Below are 20,510 nucleotides of genomic sequence, written 5' to 3'. Positions count from 1 at the left end.
ATTAAGAGTTCTAAGCTCTTAATATTTCTTGGTTTAAATTTCTGCTCTTTCCATATAGTGTTTTTGTCTTTTGATTAAGAGATGGAAAATGTTTTTGATCTGTATTTAAGCTCAACCCTCCTGCATCCTTTAAAAGCAAGACTCCTCTATAAAATCTCATCTTTTATGTTACTTAGTTTACAAAGATGTTACCTAAATATAACTATTTTCTGGTGCAGCATAGCTTTGCCACAACCATGTGCAATAAAGCAATAACCGAGTTAGGCAGCTTGAGGAGTTAAACGAATGATAACAGTGGAAACCTATGAAGAACATATGACATTTTCTGTGTGAACTAAACTGTATTGAAATGTTTTTTCAAAAGTAGGTATGCATTTGAATTTAAAATGAGACAGTGGTCAAATAAATATCCTTTAATAAAGAAAAAAGGAATCATGTTTAAGCACCAAAACTGTGAGTATGATGTTACATCGCATGTACAAGAAGGTGAGTTCAGTACTCTTGTGTACAGGTTTAAACTCGAGTCATGATAGTAAAAAACATGAAATACACAGCAATAAACTTGCATGGCAGAAAAGCTGCACTAAAGAAAAAAAACAGCAAAAGGCAAACAGTTATACTTTTTAGTTTTTAGGTATTGCTAGAAATGTTTGCTTAGTTTTTTACCTTTTTTTTTTAAACACACTTTTTGCTTAATACTTTAGAACATCGAGCACTATTAGGTATAGTAAATTTGCAGTCGTTTACAATAAAATATGCATTGAATATGTCCTTGGAATACAACGGTGTGAAAGAACTTTCTTAAAGCCAAGCACAATGTGCTAGTGTTTGATTCTACCTATAGTATTGCACAAAGCTAGTGAATGGCAAATCAGTTTTCCTTTGATTATTTCTCATTTATTCAACAGGCTTAAAAAAAAGAAGTTAGTTTTCATTAACCTTCCCCGGCTTCATTCACGCAAGACAATCTGCAGCCGTCTGTATTTCTTGAGCTTTCATCTTATGATGATGTTATTTGTAAATATGTAAAATGAAATCCAAAACTTAAATAGCAACCACAGTAACATGTTGAGAGATGTTAGTGAGTGTCCCTAGTTCCCAATGCCTATTCCCCAATTCAGAAATCAAAAAAATTTCCTAGAGGACTCTGAAAAATCAAGCTAGTCTAAGGCAAATTAGTTACTGAATTGGTGACAGTCTCTTGAATAAACTGTCAAGAGTTAGACTGTACTCACCAAAACAGCAATCATCATTCTTATTTTTTTTCCAAAGGGACACACTACTGGTTAGTAGTAGCCTTAGATATCAGCTTCAAATAATAGTCTACATTGATATTACACTCAGCAGAGTAAAATTCATTGCTTGGTCATTTTCCATATTAGAGGTACATCAGAGCATTCACATTTGAGAATGGAAAGACGACCTTTTCTGTCAAATTCTGAAGCTCTGGGCCACAGACTAGAGAAGACCTGAATCACAATACAAATACATAAATGTCAGGTTGCAGATTGACCACAGTCAGAGCTGGGGGTTTTGGATTAATAGTGAAACTGAACGGGAAGTGCAAAGACATGTATATACAGCAGCCCCTCCCAAAAATAGACTGGTATGCCCACCCACCCTCGTCCCTCCTAAAAATTCTAATTTTAAGTACATGTATTAGGCAGCAATTAAATATAAATTGTTTTGTAGGAAAAAAATTAAATTACAGTATATTTATAGGTTAAAAACAGCCATCGCTGTACTTTTTACAGCATTGATAGCAATATGTCAATGTGCTTACTACACCAAAGAGCAATTTGCAATCAAGTTCAGAATGTGCTACTGGGCCACCTCCAGTAGCGTTCAAATTATGCAACACGCTCTCCCAGTAAGGTGCTTCTGCTTACTCCTTTGCTTTGCAATAATCTTTGCTTGTTCTTAACATTATTTCTCTAGAACTAAACATAACAATATATTGCTCATGCTTATGGAATCATTACCAAAAATAAATACAGGTAAGGTAATTACATAAGCATTACAATGAAAATAATATCTGCTTACACAGGTGAGTAACCTTGATTTACAAATTACACTCTTGAAATTCAGTGCAACAAATGGAATTAAGGGTAACATTAACCAGTAAAAGTTTCTGCTTCCTCTTCTCAATAAGTTGCATCTTCCATAATACACCTGTCATTACTTTAACATTAGACTTTACAGAATATAGTGCTCATAGCCAAAATGATTCTTTACAAAGTATGTTGAATTCTACCCCTGATGCAGCCACAAAAGAACACAACATATGATCATACTAATTTATTTTTACAGATATCTGGTGTTGGATGCAGACTGTCAGATTTTTTTTTAACCTTGAAAGAGTTGTTTAAGGAAAATAAGCTGCCTTTTTAGGGTAGATGAAAGCTCTAACTAAAACATGAAAACATAGTAAAATAGTGAACAAAATAAGAACACTGGATCTAGAGCCTCTATGAAGGAGAGAATGAAATTCATGTAGATGCAAATTCCATTTCTGATCAAAAGGCTCCTGCTGGTTACCTTACATTTTAGTTATTTTAATAGAAATTTAATATTTCATTTCCTGTTCCCACTCATGAAAGATTTTCAGTCCTCAAATATGCAGTTATAGAACAAACATTATGCATCCTAACTCTTTACCTCACTGGATTTGTTATACTAAACTTAAACGGTTTTGGTTTGAACAAAGAAAGCAAGTTTCCAGGCATGGAGAGAGCCTGAAAGCTGACAAGTTGCTTAAGATAAATGTCTAGCAATAGAGCAACGCAGCCACAACAATGAAGTCCAGCCACAATGGCAAATACCAGAAATGTGTAGAAAGGTTTTTTTCATGGAGGCTCTTTCCTTGCATATATTTAGGAGTAAGTATCCTTTCCATATTGATGCTTGCTATGATTTCTCAAGCACCAATACATTTTTTTAGAGCTTTTCTCAGCTAGACAGGTGCCAAACTCAATGCAAGATTGTCATAACTTAAGATTCTTGTGAATATACATGAGACTTTTCCCATTAGCTGCTCTAGCCACCCGGCTACAAATCTTCACATTACCAAGAAGGATGGGAATAGTTTTATGCATTAGCCTATATACGACATATGCACAATTTTTATACCAAAGTAGAGAATTATATGAAAGTGTGACATCTAGTGACTCATGGAAAATTTAAATTTTTTTTTTTCTTTAGCAGTATGTGGAAAGAAAACATTTATCTTCCACATTGAAGATGGCAATTGGAATGGATATAAACTGCTACGCTCAGCATAAGTAATTTTTGTGTGTGCATAAAATACGTGTTCCTATGAGAAATCCATTTCTATAAACTAAGCTATTACAGGAATCTAAGATTTTAGCTAGGTATAAAACAAATCAAGGACAATTATTATTTGAAATCATGCACACGTTTTCAAGGCAAAGTTGACAGATCACATGGCAAATAAATCTGAAAACCCTGCAGTACAGTACAGCATGGAGCTACTTGGATATATCACAACACAGTGATAAACTGTGGACGCAAACATTGTGCAAGAGGACCGATACACCTCTATGTTAAATCATATATTTTCCCTTGACTTGGAATTTTGCCAGTGTCCCATATGCATGCGGTAAGGCATATAAATGCAGACTAGAAAACAGGAGAAAATGGAAATAGATGTTGCCCAATCAACACTATTAATCTAGCACTAAGTTGTACGTGAACTGTATCACCTGAATTACCCACCGAAATCATAGTTCTGCGTTGTGTTATGGCTATAAATTCATTCAGTTTTCAAGAGTGGTGTGACTGGAAATACAGACAACTGCAGAGCAGAAATACACCACTGCCTTCAGTACAGGCTATGTCAAATGATTATGAAAATTTTTGAAATTACTGTAACTGCTGCCCAAATATAACATCAGACTACTTACAACCACACCATGCAACTCTGGGTTAGTAGAAGCAGTCTAAGGAAAAAAAAAATCTTGTATTTTCAGGTCCTTGGAAAGCCTGGGAACAGTCAGATGTTTCATAGAGCTGGTCTTCCCACGAGAGAAGAACACAGACCTGACAAATAATTCATACAGCAAAACTGATACAACTCTGAAATAACGCTGCTCACAGGTGCTTTGTAATGAGCGTTCACTAACTTTAAAAATAAGGCAACAAGGTTAAGAGAATGCCTGTCAATAGCAAGGATAAAGTGACATCCTTTTGAGATGTTTGATAGAACTTTAATTTCAGGACAGCCACAGCAAAACAGCTGAAGGGTCCAAGATCTGAGGTTCCTTTACGTTATTCAACCTATTGCTAAGGTGTACTCCTGTTCCTATTTTAAAAAGTAAATAGCAAGACATGAAATCTCCTGTTATAAACATTAACACAGTCTGTGTTCCATTATATGACAGCAGCAACACATAACTCCACTTAAAAAAAAATATCCACATAGTAATTTATCTTTCACAAAAGGAACAGCGAGTGGAACATATCCTATAAAGGAAAGGGATGGTATTTTTCCCAAACACAGTGTATGTCATGCTAGTAAAAATAAATGCTAGCAAAAACTTAGTTTTCTTGAAATTGCAATAGAGGTTGAGTTTCTAGATGGTACAAGACTACTTGTATCTCTGTACTGACATAACTCTTAATATTGTAATATCATAAGAGCAGCTGCCTGCAGCCATTAGTCATGAAATTTAAGGTTATTTCCAGGTATACACTGCAGAGAAGTTGTAACTCTCCTTCTAAAAAAATAACAAAAACAAAAACAAACAACAACAGGGTCAAAAGGAAACTTGTTTTTCAGCTAACAGGCTTTTGGGTATGAAACAGAAATATTTATGCAGCCACTAAAGGGAATAATAAAAACCAACAAGAGAAGCATAATTTTCACAACTGAAGTATCAGTATGGTTAAGTGTTCTGATCTTTTTTTAAAGAAGGCTACTTACAAGTAATCAAACAAAAGCCATTTCTAGCCAGAGAAAAATAATTTTAAGTATGAAATTACAAAATATTGCTTCTTATAACAACTGAATAAAGTATACTTAACTTGGTTCAGCATAGCTAAATAATATTTTTAAAAAGCATGGAAATGTCTACTTTAAAAAGGTCTAAGACTACGTAAGACCTTCAAAAAAGGTGCTGCAGTATGCCTTGCTAAATGTACCATGTTGGAAGCAAACAAACTCTTGAATATGTACTGAATTCAACACTTAATTCTCATTATGCTGTAGTCGTTTGTTATTTTTCGTACTGACATACACTTCTTCACACTAAGAAGAAAAAAATCTTAGTTGCACAATACTGAATTTCAGCTACTGTAGTGCAACTCTCCCGGTAAACTAGGAATTCTGCTCTTTTCTGTAATACCACACTGCTACATAGCAAGCGTTGCTGCAAAGAGCTATTTAGTCAGTTTTCAAGCAGATGATATATTCAGTGCAGTGAAGGGTAGGTTTTACAGCTGTTTTGATGTTTTAACCGAAGCCCAAAGTTACTCTAACAAGAAGTTTTCTCCCCACTCAGTAATCCCCCCTCACTTAACTGGCCACACATCATTAACACAAATATTAAAAGTGCTTAAGAACTGGTAAAGCATCTTGATGATCTTTTCTTCTTGATTATATAAAATGCACATCTAAACAAGTTAGCTTCCTGTACAACCCAGAATTTTTGGAACAAATTAAAGAAAAAAGTGACCTGAAAATTCACATTTCAGGCTGTTTTTTCCACATACTGAATCATTTGCCAAAGAAAGCCTATTTCTTTGCCAAAGAAAGCCTACTGTGGAATTGATGGTCAAAACTGCTGGCTCTGAATTTTCAGAAATGAAGAGGAAAAGTAATCTTCAACTGGGGTCTCTTTTCTCACTTCAGTGGTTGTGAATCACCTGTTTAAAAAAACAAAAACAAAAACAAGAGGAACTGCTGAAAAGCTAAGCAGCTGAACAATCCCCGCTGTTCAATGCATCAGGCAATTCCAAGCATGCAATACTGAGCAGGGCCGCTAAAAGCCTCGATTCTCTCTTTGCTCCCAGTGTAACGACGCTGGCTCAGGAGCCAGGACACACCGAGTATGACCACAGCTTCTTTTGCCTTACAGTGGCGTTGGCAATGAACACACATTAGAGCTTGGAGAGGCCTGAAATACTGCAGTTGAAGACCATAGAGAGTAAAAGGTCTTTTCTTCACCCAGCTACTTTGTCCATTACTCCCAGGAACCCAGACTTCACATCACCTAGAGCAGAGTACTCGAAATGCACTACTGGCATTTGTGGGTACCACCACTATGTATATGCACACAGAAGGACTCAGGCTACTTTTGATAACCAATGATTTTCTGTTTTTTCATACAGAACTACTGCATCTTTATGCTGCTTGTTCAGCTGATACACAAAATGCCTCAGTATTTCTGAACATGGTTTAGTGTGACTGTAAGGAAGAAACTGCTCTTAAAAAGGCAGTCACGTAAATTTATGTAGACATTAACTCACAAAGCAGGCAATACAAGAGATAACTAAAATGCCTGTAGCAATCACTTACTATTATTCTGTCTCCAAACTTCAATAATTAAAGAAATCACTTCAGCCTATTAGTCCTGCATTGTTAATATTCTCCTTTTCCACTGCTGCATACAATTTAAGACACTTTTCTGCATTTGATAAACATACATCATTATATCAGATTTAACTTTCATTCTTAAGGCAAATAATTACATTACACTTAGCCAATAAGGATTTATATATATTAAACTATGTAATGTACGTGCCCGTATACTTTTGTATGACTGTTTTCTATCTAAAATTGCTACGCAACTTTTTTTTTGTGTGTAGAACATACAGTTTACAAATCAACAGATCAATCTTTTTAATAAAGCACGGTATTAAACTGCTAAATTTATAGTTAAAAAATATTTCTGCAATTTCTGCAAAAGACTTCTAATAGATTTTATTCTTGTGTAATGAATTCTCAGTAATCAGTTTATACGTTCAAGTAAGCACACGCATCTACGTGAAAAGTACTTATTCAACTGAATTTCACAGTCCCTCTGTTCCTAACATCAGATTATTTTGTACGCTTCCACTGTATGGCTAAGCTTTTACTTTCTAACTTGCTAGCTTTTTTATACCTTTTTTTTAAATCATCTGTGCTATCTGTTAAATAATCTCATCTAACTACATTATTTTCATAATAAAAATATGATGTTGGTGAGAGAAGGCAAGTCCCAGACGTGTGAAAAATCTCCAAGGAGCACACTCAAAACTCCAGCAGCGCATACTGCCTTAGGTCCCACTCAGTTCAAGGGACCTCAGCATTTGGCAGGACGGCACCCTTAAAGGGGGAAAATGTCATAACTGTGGACTGGTAAAATACCTTACATTCAACACAGTATGTCTTGAAAAGGAGATAGCAGTTGGTGCACTAAAGGTACTTCATAGCAGTGACTTTCAACCTGCACTCCGACTTCCTTCTAAAGGACTGCAAAAGGTAAAAAACCCATACGCAAGTATATCATCCAGCAAGGAATACATAAGACTTCTACAAGAGGCTACACTTCCCCTGGAAAATGTTTAAAGGTCCACCAATTAGATTAAAACAATTCAAAACCACTCTTGGATAAACTCCTTCCATGTTTATGTCCTATGGTATTAAAGAGTATTCTTATTAAAAACGCAAACAAGATCCTAAGGAATAAGTTAGGTTTACTAAAACCACAAAGTCAAATCACAACGTTTAAATTTGGTCAATATCTAGGAAATTAAAAGAGAATGAATGCGCTGAGAAAGTCAAGTTAATTCCAAGGTATGTCTTTTCTTATTTTAGCTATGACTTAACTGCTGAATGGCTGTGGCAGTGGGAGTTTTCCGTATGCAAATAATATAAAAAGTTAGAGTGGTCAGTGACTACAGTTAGATCCAAGCAGAACTGCTTTCACTATGAGTTTCAGCAAGAGTTAAGTGCAACTCCACTCCTGAATTTCCAAGTCCAAAACTAGCAGTACATTTGGTATAGAAGAAGCATGCCGTGAGTAAATAGTATTAAATTACTAGGGTGGTCCGTGGCTAGTTCATGAGGAAATAAAGGCAACATTTATTTTCTTTTTTCAAAATTTAGAATGTAGTATTTGAAAACAGCATACCAATAGCACAGTTTGAAACACAGTACTTTATAATCAGCGCAACATACAGGAGATGATGGGGTAAGTCACCATCACTTTTTAAACTGCTGTAGCACTTTATCGATAGTCACTCCCCAGCTATGGTAATAACTAACCAGGCTAGAATTGCCTCCCCATAAACACTCAAAAACTTTATCTTCTTCCTACTGCTAGATGCATTGCAAGGTTTATAAATATTTGTTTTCCATTCTCTTGAAATATCCTTTGATTTCTGAACAGATTTTTAAATTCTTTACAGATTGTCATACATCTCTTTTCTCCAAATTTTAGATACTTGCAAAAAAGTTTACTGGAACCCTTGACTTACACTTAATTTCATCCGTGTGCCAGGAGCAGAAGAGAACCACCACAGAGGAACAGCGCTGTATGCGGTTGTAATCAAGAATCTCTCTGCTATTACTGCTACTACTAAGAGATTAAGTTTTGAAAACTTCATCTCTTGCCAATTTCTGCTTGGTTCTGAAGTCATTAACTTAATTTGCTGAAATCTAATATCTATAACTTTGAGGCACTGTAGTTTAATATAATGTAAGTTCATGGGACTTGCATGAATAGCAGAAGTGTAAATTGTATTCGTATATTTACTGTTTATAGTCTCGAAATGTAATGAAGTCAAAGTCTTCACACACTGGAAAGCAAGCTATCAAAGGGCCAGCCACACAAGGTAAGAACCAAGGAGATTTCAGCGTGCTCAGTAGTCAAATTTAATCATCCTTGACTTGGAGCTATTCGATCTGAGGTGTTTAACATGCTACGTTTTTTACGATGCCAGAAGCAATTACAAAATATTTGAAGTATAGGGTGTGTCCAGGAGTGATTGTGCTGCTTTGTTACTTAAAAGCTTTTAAAAGCTTTTTGTAAGCTGCAAACAGTCCCTTCAATTTACTAAATAAAATAGAGCTTTTTACAGGAGCAGTTCTGTTAATATTCGGCAAAAGTATTCAAATTAAAAAAAGGCTAAGATAGTGCCTAAAAAAAGTTTTTTCTTACTATAAACCTCAAATTCCTTTAAAAAGTCAGTGATACTAAATTCATATTTGCACTTTTATCAGGTTGGAGGTCAAGGACAGTTTAGCTGCATTCATACTAAGTCTCCTAGAATGCATAACCTGAGGCTTAGCAGCTATTGTTATACAAAAAGTGTTGAAGAAATAATTTTTTTAAAATGTAGGTTAATTACAGGTTAATTTTCCCAGTCTGTGCAAGGCAAACTCTCCTCTTCATCCTCTGATTCAGGTGATGCTTCCTTAATTCGTCGCAATGCTTCATGGATGCTCCTTGTCAGAGGGTCAGTATCAGGCAGAATTGTGAAAGATTCTCTCAAAACATCTTTCTGCACTTTCTTCAGTTTCACCCCTTTCCTGATCTGTGCCAAGATGTTATTGCTATCATCTTCATCAGGAAAGGGAGGGAGACTTCTCTGCTCAACTTTTCTTAAGTGAAAGCTACCACGCTTCAAGGAAGCCAGTACTTCATCCATCGGGGAACTCACTGCAGTAAATCAAAAGACTTTGAGTATTATTTTTACTAAATTTATTCAGCTGGGGTCTTAATTTATATTTCCTACAGAACAAAAAGTAGCCACATGCAATTAATGCAACAGTTCCATACCATAAGTATAAAGGAGACTAGTATTTTCCATTTTATCATTCTGTAGCTGTATTTTGGTTTTAGCCTCCAAATTTATCTTTCCCATTACCAGGTCAAGAGTGGATTATACAGACAAATATAATTTCTGAAACCAAGTAACCTCACACCAGGTATGAAGTAGAACTCTTGGACGAGACGACTTTCCTCTTTGCAGTCAGGAAAATCAAAATGGCTGCAATGAATAAAACTATTAAAATGTGTCTTGCTTTCTACTTCCGGACACCAAAACTTAGATAATAAGCGTGTATCCTAAGTATTGGACTGTGCAGTCACAGAAATACAAGCACAGAGGAGAACCTACAGCCTCATCACTTGCATTTTGTAGCTGATTTTATCTAACTACAGGACCACTGCTCTGTGCCATTGAGGGAAGCAGCAGTATGGTCAACTGCAACAGCATATAATTTTCTGCTCCTCCACTTTCAGTGCAGAGCTTTCGATTCAGGTATGTATCGGCACCTGCTCACAGTGTATGCCCAGATAAACTTCCCTTCCCTCATAATTATTGAAAGCAGAGAAGTGACAGTTATTATTTTATCACCAGTCTTTCCTTTTATCACACACCTGAAACTAGTCCGCTGCAGAAATAAAATCAGGCTTTAGCTCTTTGAAGAGCTGGAAGCAGGCAAGATCTCTACGTCAGAGAATGTGATATAATACTCATGGTACAACACTGCAAACTAGCTAGCGCCAAGATAGCACATACAAAACGCAACATATATCAATCAATAGATGAATATCCATCTCCAGTTCTTCTGTGTCTGTTGTAGAATACATTTTTAAAACTTCTTTTGCATTTATGAGTGGACTTTGTCCATTTGCCTAAGGGCACTGACAGGAATAGACTGGAAGAATTAAAAAGGACTGTATGTTTGAAGGGGAAAAGAAAGATCTTAAAACATTCATCTGTCAAAGGAGAGAGAGAAATTTCTGAAGAGGTTTGCAACATTATACTAAAACTTATGGAATAGAGAGCAGCAGGTAGAGCGCAGGTGCGGATACTAACAATACTCTCAAGAGGGAGGATGTAATTTGATTTTGTTTGCCATTTTATGATGTATATCAAATTGCCCACACAATACACATTTTATATAAAATTGACAGATAAAATGGGTCATATATCCACAGCTGAATTAGTGGAGAAACAGTATCAGAAAAACAAGCAACAGGACCCCAGAAAAAGAAAAAAGGAGCACAGCAGCATCAAAATTAATAATGGACTTAAAACACTATACCTGCAACCTGCAAGGCTCTTAAGAACTTAACAGTTCTGGATTATTATTACTATTCAGTTGCTTCAAATATTTCAGGGATTTAAGAATTCTAGAGGAAACATACCTGTTTCTATCTGGTAAGACAAAAAAAATTCTAATTTTGATTTCATCTGGATGAGTGAAAATGTCAACTGTTTCCTGTAGTTGTAAGTGACAAAGCTATGCGGAACTTTTTATTAAAAGTAATGGTTATTCCAATCATATTACACTAATGTGAATCAAGGCCCACGCAACACACCTTTTTTCCGTGACTTTCAGTGAAATATTGCAGCTGAGTGCTTTAAAAAATCCCATCACTGATTTTCAAATAAAATCTTTGCTCTAATATAGTGTTTTTCATCTAAACATCAAGATTATGAATTTCAAGCACAGATATCGTTCTCCTCATTTTATATATGGGACAAAGGATAAACAGATGGTTAAAAATAATTAGCATAGAATTGCATAATGAATTTGTAACAGATCTCTCACCTCAGCCTTGTGCTCTATCCACTCACCTCAGTTTCCTGTTGATCTTTCAGCTCTTTTCTTAACATGCCTTGCTGAATGATTACAGATTTATTTCTTAATTGTTGTTAAATGTATACATGGTCACTCAGCTCTCAGGAGACTTGAGGTTTTGTGGATTTTTGGACAAAAATTTGGAGAAACCCTGGAGAAAGCATTCTCAGGGTTTCCCTATGTACCAAGCCAGGTAGTCAGTTCACCAGGTCATAAATTATGTTAAATTCTGTTACTGAAAAACACTGAACCCTCAGAGGAAGCACATCCTATTTGTGGTGCTAACTGCAAACAAGATGGAAAAAAATTCTTTGAGCCAGTGCTTAGCTCCCTCTTCGAGGTAGTAGAACATGGTCTATCACATAATCCCTTTCATAAGCTTTTTCTGTTTAACTGAACAAGTACACAGTACACTGTCATAAAGGTTCTAACATTTGTTTGAGTTGCCAGCAGTCTTCAGCTGCTGAAAAGGATTTAACAATTTTTGCATTAATATTTTATAAATCAGAGTACACACTTCTCTATATAGCAATTCAAAAGAGGAATTGGTACATTACATCTAAATATATGGAAACAAAAACATTACCTCTCCTCCTCTGTAAACCCTCTAGATCACCCGTCTTCTTAAGCTTCTTCTTGGCACTGACTAGCTGACTACTGTCAAACAGATGTGCTGTTGGGACACTGGAAGAGTGCTGGACTCCCTTCTCCTCGCTCTGCCGTTTAACAAGGCTGTCGGTTTTCTCTAAGGATTTGGTGGCATCTTCCTTGGAGGGCAGAGGTGGGGGTGGAGGTGGAGGTGGCGGAGGCAAAGGGGGAGGGAGCGGTACTACAGTAACAGTCTCTGGTTGAAGCTCATTACTAATGAGTGGAGAAGTACTAACAAGAGGCAGTTCAGAGGTAACACCATTCGGAGGTAACAAAACATCTTGAAGTTGTTCTAAGCTTCTGGACTCCTGTGCTTGCAAAGACTGAACTACGTTTTCCAGTTCCACCTCTTCACTCTTCTCTTGGGGTTGTATGGTTGCTGGCAAAGATTGAGGCTGACCTACAGAGGATATTGAGCTGCCTGTACATTTTCTTCTTGCATGAGCCAGTCGTAGTCTGGTTGACTTAAGTATTACTTGCCCAGGGTACCGCTAAAGTGAAGCGGATATTTACAATTAGATAAGTACATGCAACACGCTATTTTAGATACTAAGTAACTGTCAATAGGCTTTGCCTTTCTGATGAGCAAAATTCAGGTAAATATTTTCATTCTTGTTGCTCTAGAGTTAAAAACAAAGCAAGAATATCCTCACTTCTATGCAAAAATGATTCATTTTCTTAATTTTTATTCTTAGTTAAGCCATAACTTAGATCTGGCTGGTCTAGCCAGGGACATGGGTTAAAAATGGGATTTCATTAAGAACCACATTCATTATTTGAAATAGTGTTTTTTCTGAAAACTAAAATTCAAAATTACCTCTTGCTTCCCTTTTATAAAACTGGCCAATGTTTGTCTCTGCAACAAAGTCCTCTCTGACCTGCTGATGCACTGGTCTTTGCTGTGAATCTTACCACTTAATAAGGTATCTCTTGAAAACATCAAACATTCTGAGAATTTCCAAAGTGTTTTTAATTTAGTTCCTAAATTTGCAACCCGTCTTTTCAAATTACAGTTGCACCCATAGCCATTTTTATGCAAAAGTAAAAACTACTTCTGAAAGCCAGCTCTAAAACATTTTAAACATTGTGGCAGGCCCAAAGCAATAGAATTCATATCAATATAAAGATATTCATATACAAAATAAGTTAATTAACAGGTGCTGATTGTAATAAGTAACCTTGCTTTAATTTACAGAGGCTATGCATTTCAAAAGCCTTACAAAGAAAAAGGATATAGCAAGGGTATTGCTGAGCAATACAGCTTTCCAGCAATCAAATTTCTCATACCAGTACTTTATTACATACACAGCAGAAACAAAAGTTTTCTTCACTAATTAATACGGTCTCTGTTTTCTTGCACTTTCATCCCTCTCCTCATTCCCTCTCCTTCTCTCCATCTTCTATTCCTTTTCTGATACTTAGATTGTAACAGGGAGGGCCAGGAATTGGCAGGTGTTGTAAGAAGCAGTGGGAGTGGCTGGGTGTATGCCAGATGATAACGCTCTTTGTGGGAATTATCATTTAGATTATACTTCTGCTAGGAAAGTGTGCTAAATGCCTTGTCACAATGCATACATATGACAGCAAACAGAAGCTTATCAGAGCACTGGGAAGGCAATGGCCAGAGAACTTCGCTGCCACCAATGCCCTACCCTTTCGTAAATTTTCTAAAGAACAGTTAATTATTCAATTATTCTGTGCGCTCCTGGAATGCGGTGAAAATTTCCTCTTCAAAAGAAAATGGTGGAAAAGAAGAATAACTCTTCTTCTGTTACCTGTTTAAATGTGCGAAGTCTGTCCAGTGTTTTCTGTCGCTCCTGACTAACCCAGGAACTCTTTCTTTCCTCTTCTTCTTGTAGTTGATCTCTCTTCTGAAAAAAATATATGGAAAATATGTTGGACACTACAACCAGTGCTATGTTTAACATATAAAAATGAATTAAAATAACTCTTCTTCTAATTGTTAGGAACTACCTAACAATCTCTTCTCTAATAAACATATTTCTGAACTTCAAAGCTTTGCCTTTGTTTTCCCTTAAAAGAAAAAAAAGCTACTATGTATTTCATATTTTATAACCTTGAAGAAACATGAAACGCAATAAAGAAGGACTGAAAAAACATTAGAACTTTTTATCCTAAAAGATGATAAATAACAATTTATCAATTGAATAACAGCATGAACTAAAATGGTGTAAACTAGGCAGAGAGCAAATCAGTATTCATTTTTTCTCATACCAGGAACAAAAGGATAATAATCTTAAGGGTGCACATTTAAAACAAGTAATATTAGTATCTTCACAGCGCAAGAAACTACAGAACTCAGTGCCACAAAATTCTGAAGACAATATTTAGCACATTTTTGAAGTAAATTATTATAATAAAGTTATAATGGTAGACTAAAGTTTTGTATCGAATGAACTTAACATGTCATTATTTAATCCACACTGATTTTCTGTAACCTTGTCTAAATAATCACACAGAATCACAGAATCGTTTAGGTTGGAAGGGACCTCTGGAGATCATCTAGTCCAACCTCCCTGCTCAAGCAGGGTCACCTAGAGCATATTGCCCAGGATCACATCCAGACGGGTTTTGAATATCTCCAGCGAAGGAGACTCCACCACCTCTCTGGGCAACCTGTTCCAGTGCTCTGTCACCCTCACAGTGAAGAAGTTTCTTAGTTTTAAAAGTGATAAATGAATTGCAATCCACATAGCAAAGTCCTTTGCTTTATTGTTCGAAGTTCCTGAAAGAGTACGCCAATTCGTATTGTCTTTCACAAGTAGGCTTTTCATAAAATAAATTATGCAGCTGACTCCCTGAACAAATGTATCAATGTTAAAAATGTATAAGAATGAAATAGAATCACTTTCACTGATCTAATTGGAGCCTGAATTAAAAAGACTTGGATTTCAATGCATCTTTGACAAAGTCATCATTATTAAATATTGATACTATATCAGCTCCCAAGACCTCACCCAGAATTTGAATGCTCTTTAAGACAAAGTCTATTATGTACAACACAACAGTTGGACTAACTGCTTATTTTCTGTGATGAGACTGCTCAGAGAGTCATGGAGCACACATTTGGAACTACATACTTTACAAAACACATTCAAATGATTTTTTGTTGTTAAAAACAAAGTGAAAGAAAAATAACGAATAATCTTATTACCATGCAAAAATAAATATGTAAGGTGTCTTTACTCGTTTCAGCATATCTGATGCTGTACTCAGAGATGTCCAGAATCGTCTGTGTGCAAATGTTAACAAGCTCTGCATGTGCCCTTAGCCTAACAGTAATCACTTAGACTGTGAGCCTGCTATTGATGAACTGTTTTATTTGCTGAGTTTCAGTGTCATCTTAACATAGCTATATACTCCCTCTCACCAGCATAACATGGCACAGAAGTCCATGGTCCAAAGGTCAAGGACACACATCATCTGTTTAAAACAGCTATCACTGAAAACTGCTAATGAAAGTATAACGAGGAATATAAGCAATTAACTAAAGGCTAACCTCACCGGCAGAGAGCTCAAACTTACTAGCTGTACAGTATGGTGCATTCTGTACTCCTCCTCGCTGTGGTGACGCTGCTGGATCTTTTCATTATGCTTTGCGATACAGATCTCCTGTAGAGACATAAAACAGTACCTATAAAATACACATTTTAAATATCAATTTACAGTATGAAATGTAATATTTAGCAAGCAGCACTGAGAATTAGAAAAATAAAAACTACAAAACCAATCTCAGACAACTGTTCAACCAAGCTAATTTAGTTTACAAATAAAACCATAACCTACTCCTTTTAACTGCCAAATGAATATTTACAAGTAGCAGTGCTTGACAAGTCTGTTCTACAATACCAGTAGAGAAGCGGCAAGACACGATGATTTGTCAGACAGTTGGGGAATCAATAAAATCCCTGTGCAGTTCCATGTATTATTATATGTGGATAACGGTAACTAACTCTCAAATACACTGTGTATTTCTGTTTACGCAACTAGGTAACTTCGCATTTACAAGTGTCAGTTCATCCTTTGCACGTATAACCAATCTGTAAGTACAAACATTAATAAAATTGTTATAATTTTATGCATGCACAAACAGGTTCCTTTATTACACAGAATTCACATCTGAAATGTCAAGTTTAAAAGCAAGCATTTATTATGTTGCCTGAGAATAAGAGTAACAAACTAAAAAGGAAACAGTATAAGTTACAACAGATGACAAGATGAGGCATGACACTCAAACTTCAGGCAGATTACAAAAGAAGTCTGAACTGCATGAAGCATCAACTGTAAAGGAAAGGCACCTGCAGGTGTGCAGAGTAGCCAAGAGATGGACCAGCGCACCTGGCAATACTGCAGGCCAGGAAGTCAGACAGCATGGGCAATGAAATTAGGCCCAAAGAAGGTCAGATGCACAGGAATTACAGAAAGAATAAACTGGACCAAAATGTATTTGGCACTGACTCTATACTATGAGAATCTGAAAGACTTTGTGTAATACTTTCACCTTCACAGTTTATTCTCTATCTATGTGTTAAGTTCCATTAAAACAGTACTGTAAAAGTCCCAGAAAGATCATATTTCAGGGTTAGAGGTTTTTTTGTTTTTCATTCTTTAGTCTTGACAACGCGTCAGTATGAGAGAAACTTTAATATGCAAATTACAAGAATCTCACAAATACTTGGGGGAGGTACAACTTTCTGAAACATTTTCTGTTTAGCATCAACATTCAAATCTTTCTGCCTAAGAACAGCAATGCTAGATATTTTAACTATGTAAAGAAAGGATACAATGGACCAAAACATATTTGGTACTGACTTTATGCTAAGAAAGAAATGACCTACTTTAATGTAATTAGGTCTCTATGACTTGAAACAAAGCAAAAAAACTAGGAGGGGCTGAAAACATGTTGCAGCACAGGATTAACATTCTGAATCATCTTAACTAATTACAGAAATGGTCTAAAAAAAACAAAGGCTGCAATTTCATAGGGACAAACGCAGGGTTCTAATTGTAGACAGGAATAAGTGACTGCAAATAAAGGATGAAGAACAAATAGTTAGGTTTCAGCACCAAAGAAAATGATCTGGAGGATTATGGTGGATGACAAGCTGCCCATAAATCAACAATCTCACATTAGCAAAAACAAAGCATCATAACTGGGTACATTGGGTGTACGTGGCCTGCAACACCTCTCCAGTAATCCTCTTGTTCTGCTCAGCCCTGGTAAAGCTTCAGCTGGAGCATCCTTCAGTGAGCATGCTGACCAGCTGTACAGAATTCAGACAGCAATAAGTAGTACTGCTCACTTCTCTTGTAATCACCTGACTGATTTCTGTAATATCAAATTGTGCTTCTATTGGAAAACAGAAAAGAGGAGTTGATCAACCATTTCAGACCTTCTCACTGGATAAACTACCATAGTTAAATATAATATTGGCATATAGCATACATAAACTAAGTATAATACTAATATAGATCTTCTAACTAGTTCCAGTGAGCCCACCTTTCAAACTGAAAAGCATCCCAATAAAAAGTCAGCTTCTCATTTAGTAAGCTCTGTATGTACAGAAAGCATATTCTATTGTATAATTTGTTTTGTCGTGTCTTTAAAATATAATAATGATAACACGAAAGCATATGAAGTAACCATATTTCAACTATTACTGCAACTACGTAGCACCTGTTTTGGCATTAGCTATTCTCTAAACTGCGTACCTGCAAAGAATCAAAGATCACATATTAAACGGACACCATGGCACGTCAGGAAGCTCCCTAGGTCAAAGCATGCATAGCGCTTACGAATATACTGCAAATAGCTTCACCAGCCAGTTTTCTCTCTCCACTTATAATAAGGAATAGTTTTCCCGTACATACAATAATTCAATTTCAAAGATATTTTCCTAGACACCTGCGCTGTCTTTTTCACCTTGTCTCTTTGCTACCTAGCTCCCCAAGAGAACGGCTGTTCGTTTCACGCTGCACCCTCAGGGATACCACTGCGCAGCCAGCAGGGGGTGGAGCGGCATAACAGCAGATGCACCCTGCAGGCAAAATCCATAACTAGCTTTCAAGAAATACGGAAAAATAATGAGACAACTATTAAAATCTGATTTTTTAATAACTAGCTCACTAGCATCAACACAAAGGAGCATCAGGAAGTGATTGCTCAACAAACGCAAATACATGTTTTGTAAGAAATTATGAGAGAAGAAAGCCTATACTCATGTTAGTACAGTGAAAGACAGATCAACCTCAGTAAAACCATAAACTTAAGAAGCACTGGCTCAGCAGCTCAAAATCTCAACTGAATGAGGGCTCTAACAAAAGACCTTTAGCAAGGGTTTGCAAACAAAAAAGGTTTGTTACAATTATTTGACAGCAGTACTAAAAAATAAAAAGCATCAGATAGAAAAAAAAGGAAAGATTTCTAAAAAAAACAATGAAAAGAGATTGTGGTCACAGAAGGGTATAGGCTTATATCGCATAAAGTCTTATTCTGCACATAGCATTTGGTCCCCTTTCACTCACAGACAAGATTTTCAAATATTTGGATGCTGAAACAGCCTTCTCCAAAAAACAAAAACTGATGTTACAGAATTGGTTCCTATCGTTTTCTTAACCATGCTATCCGCTGCCTGAAAGGACGCATTCTCTTAATGGTATCTTCAGCTGCCAAAAAGCTAATAAGCAACAGCTATAATTTCTATATTCCTACATATTTCACAATATTGCAGTATGCACCACTTAAGGCACAGCTTGCTTTTTTGTTTTTGATAACAGACCTGCCAAGATTAAAAAAAAAGGGGGGGGGGGGCACCAAAACCCCACCAACCAAAATCAAAACACTTGCTTACAGTTATGTTTTAAGATACTTCACTGAATCAAGCACAGTCAGGAACACAACCTGAAAAGCATCGAGTAGACTCTTAGCCCCTCTGTTCAGCAATAAATGTTTCTTAACTGAGAGAGAAAGACATACTTTCAGGAAATAATTTTACCACGTAGCATTTGTACTCTTTCTTTTTCCACTTAGCATTCAGTCATTGACTCACTCATTCTCGCAACCTGGATTCCACTTTTGCGTCCCATCTGCATCATTGTTCTGCACGTTTAATTTAAACTGCAAACTCTTTAGTGCAAGAACCTTGTTTTCCAACAGGTTTGTAAAGTACAACTACGTACATCAGGCACTAAAAGTAATGTTCATTAACAACACGGTTTGCAACATTACAGCAATAGTAATTCAAGATATAACGCTTGCTTATGCTTTAATCAAAGACACAAGACGCCTGATCTTCCAGGTAACTACTAGGAAGCTCAGCAGGACTCTGAATTAGAGCTGTATTCAGCAATAGTAAGAGCAGTTACAGTAAATACCTATTTAATATAAATATTCATTAAAATGGCTGTGTTGTTTTCTCCCCAACAAGTGCTATAAAATGGCACAGAACAACTGATTCTGCCTATTCTTTTTGCTCAAACCAAAATCTTTGATTTCCTCCTGCAAATTTAAATACATGCTATTCTAATCTCTGTTTTCTTTGGTAGCTGAAAGCTAAGCATCTGACTACAGCAATCACTTGCAGGTATTTCTACACTGGGCAATGAAGTTAGTAGAGAGAGCTGGAACTAGTTTAAAGAGTGCTGTGATGTCCTCACTCAGCAGTAACGTTTCACACAGAAAGCAGTATAGCCACACTATTCCAGCACAAGTTTAAGTGGACATGACTACATTACTCCTAGAGGCCGAGCCAAGCCAGATGAGCAGTACTACCATACACACTCTGCGTTGTGTTTCAGCGTACAAGTAGGCATGCTGCACCTAGTGATGTAGCCTAGAAAAAGCAATTCCTTCCCGCTTAAGCAAGATATTTTATCATAGTAAAACCTTGAAACAAATGAACCAGCAGAAGGGGACTAGTTAGCTATACATATAAAAAGCCATGCTTAAAAAAAAAAAAAAAAAGAATCTATTCCTGCTTCAGGGTCACTTCTCAACTTCTCCTTCGTAGGTAAGCATGGAATAACCAGCTTCTAGCTTTTAAACAGGTCTGTATACTCCATAAGGTGCCTACAGTGTCTCTTCATACTCAGAAGAAAATAGTTCTAACTATTTTAATGTAGTATATACTAATTAGCGTCACATGACAGATGGAAATAATTCCCAAAAGTATTCAAAAGCCCAGCTTCTTGATACTTTTCATTTTTACAAAAATCACAAACTTGATGACTCTAAGCAAACTATTTC

At 36.3% G+C, this 20,510-nt stretch overlaps 1 protein-coding gene across 3 annotated transcripts in view; it reads right to left on the bottom strand.

The window, feature by feature from the left end:
- Nucleotides 1-398: 398 nt before the first annotated feature.
- LOC104152956 (junction-mediating and -regulatory protein) overlaps nt 399-20,510 on the bottom strand; it is a 65,654-nt gene continuing 45,542 nt past the window's right edge. Inside the window, exons 7-11 of one of the 3 annotated variants that reach the window (XR_696101.2) lie at nt 15,791-15,877; nt 14,020-14,115; nt 12,183-12,735; nt 8,479-9,662; nt 399-5,883 (exon numbers count right to left, since the gene is read on the bottom strand). Coding sequence is in view for 2 of the 3 variants with exons in the window: in XM_009688577.2 (XP_009686872.2) it covers nt 9,355-9,662; nt 12,183-12,735; nt 14,020-14,115; nt 15,791-15,877 (1,044 nt within the window). In the remaining variant the exon portion in view is untranslated. Of the gene's footprint in view, nt 9,663-12,182; nt 12,736-14,019; nt 14,116-15,790; nt 15,878-20,510 lie in introns of all 3 variants that reach the window. The other 2 variants (XM_009688577.2, XM_009688578.2) reach the window with 2 other exon arrangements.

The sequence above is a fragment of the Struthio camelus genome, chromosome W (assembly GCF_040807025.1).
Source record: "Struthio camelus isolate bStrCam1 chromosome W, bStrCam1.hap1, whole genome shotgun sequence".
Lineage (NCBI taxonomy): Eukaryota > Metazoa > Chordata > Aves > Struthioniformes > Struthionidae > Struthio > Struthio camelus.
Note: the sequence above shows the minus strand (reverse complement) of the source record. Positions and strands in the feature narration are given on the sequence as shown.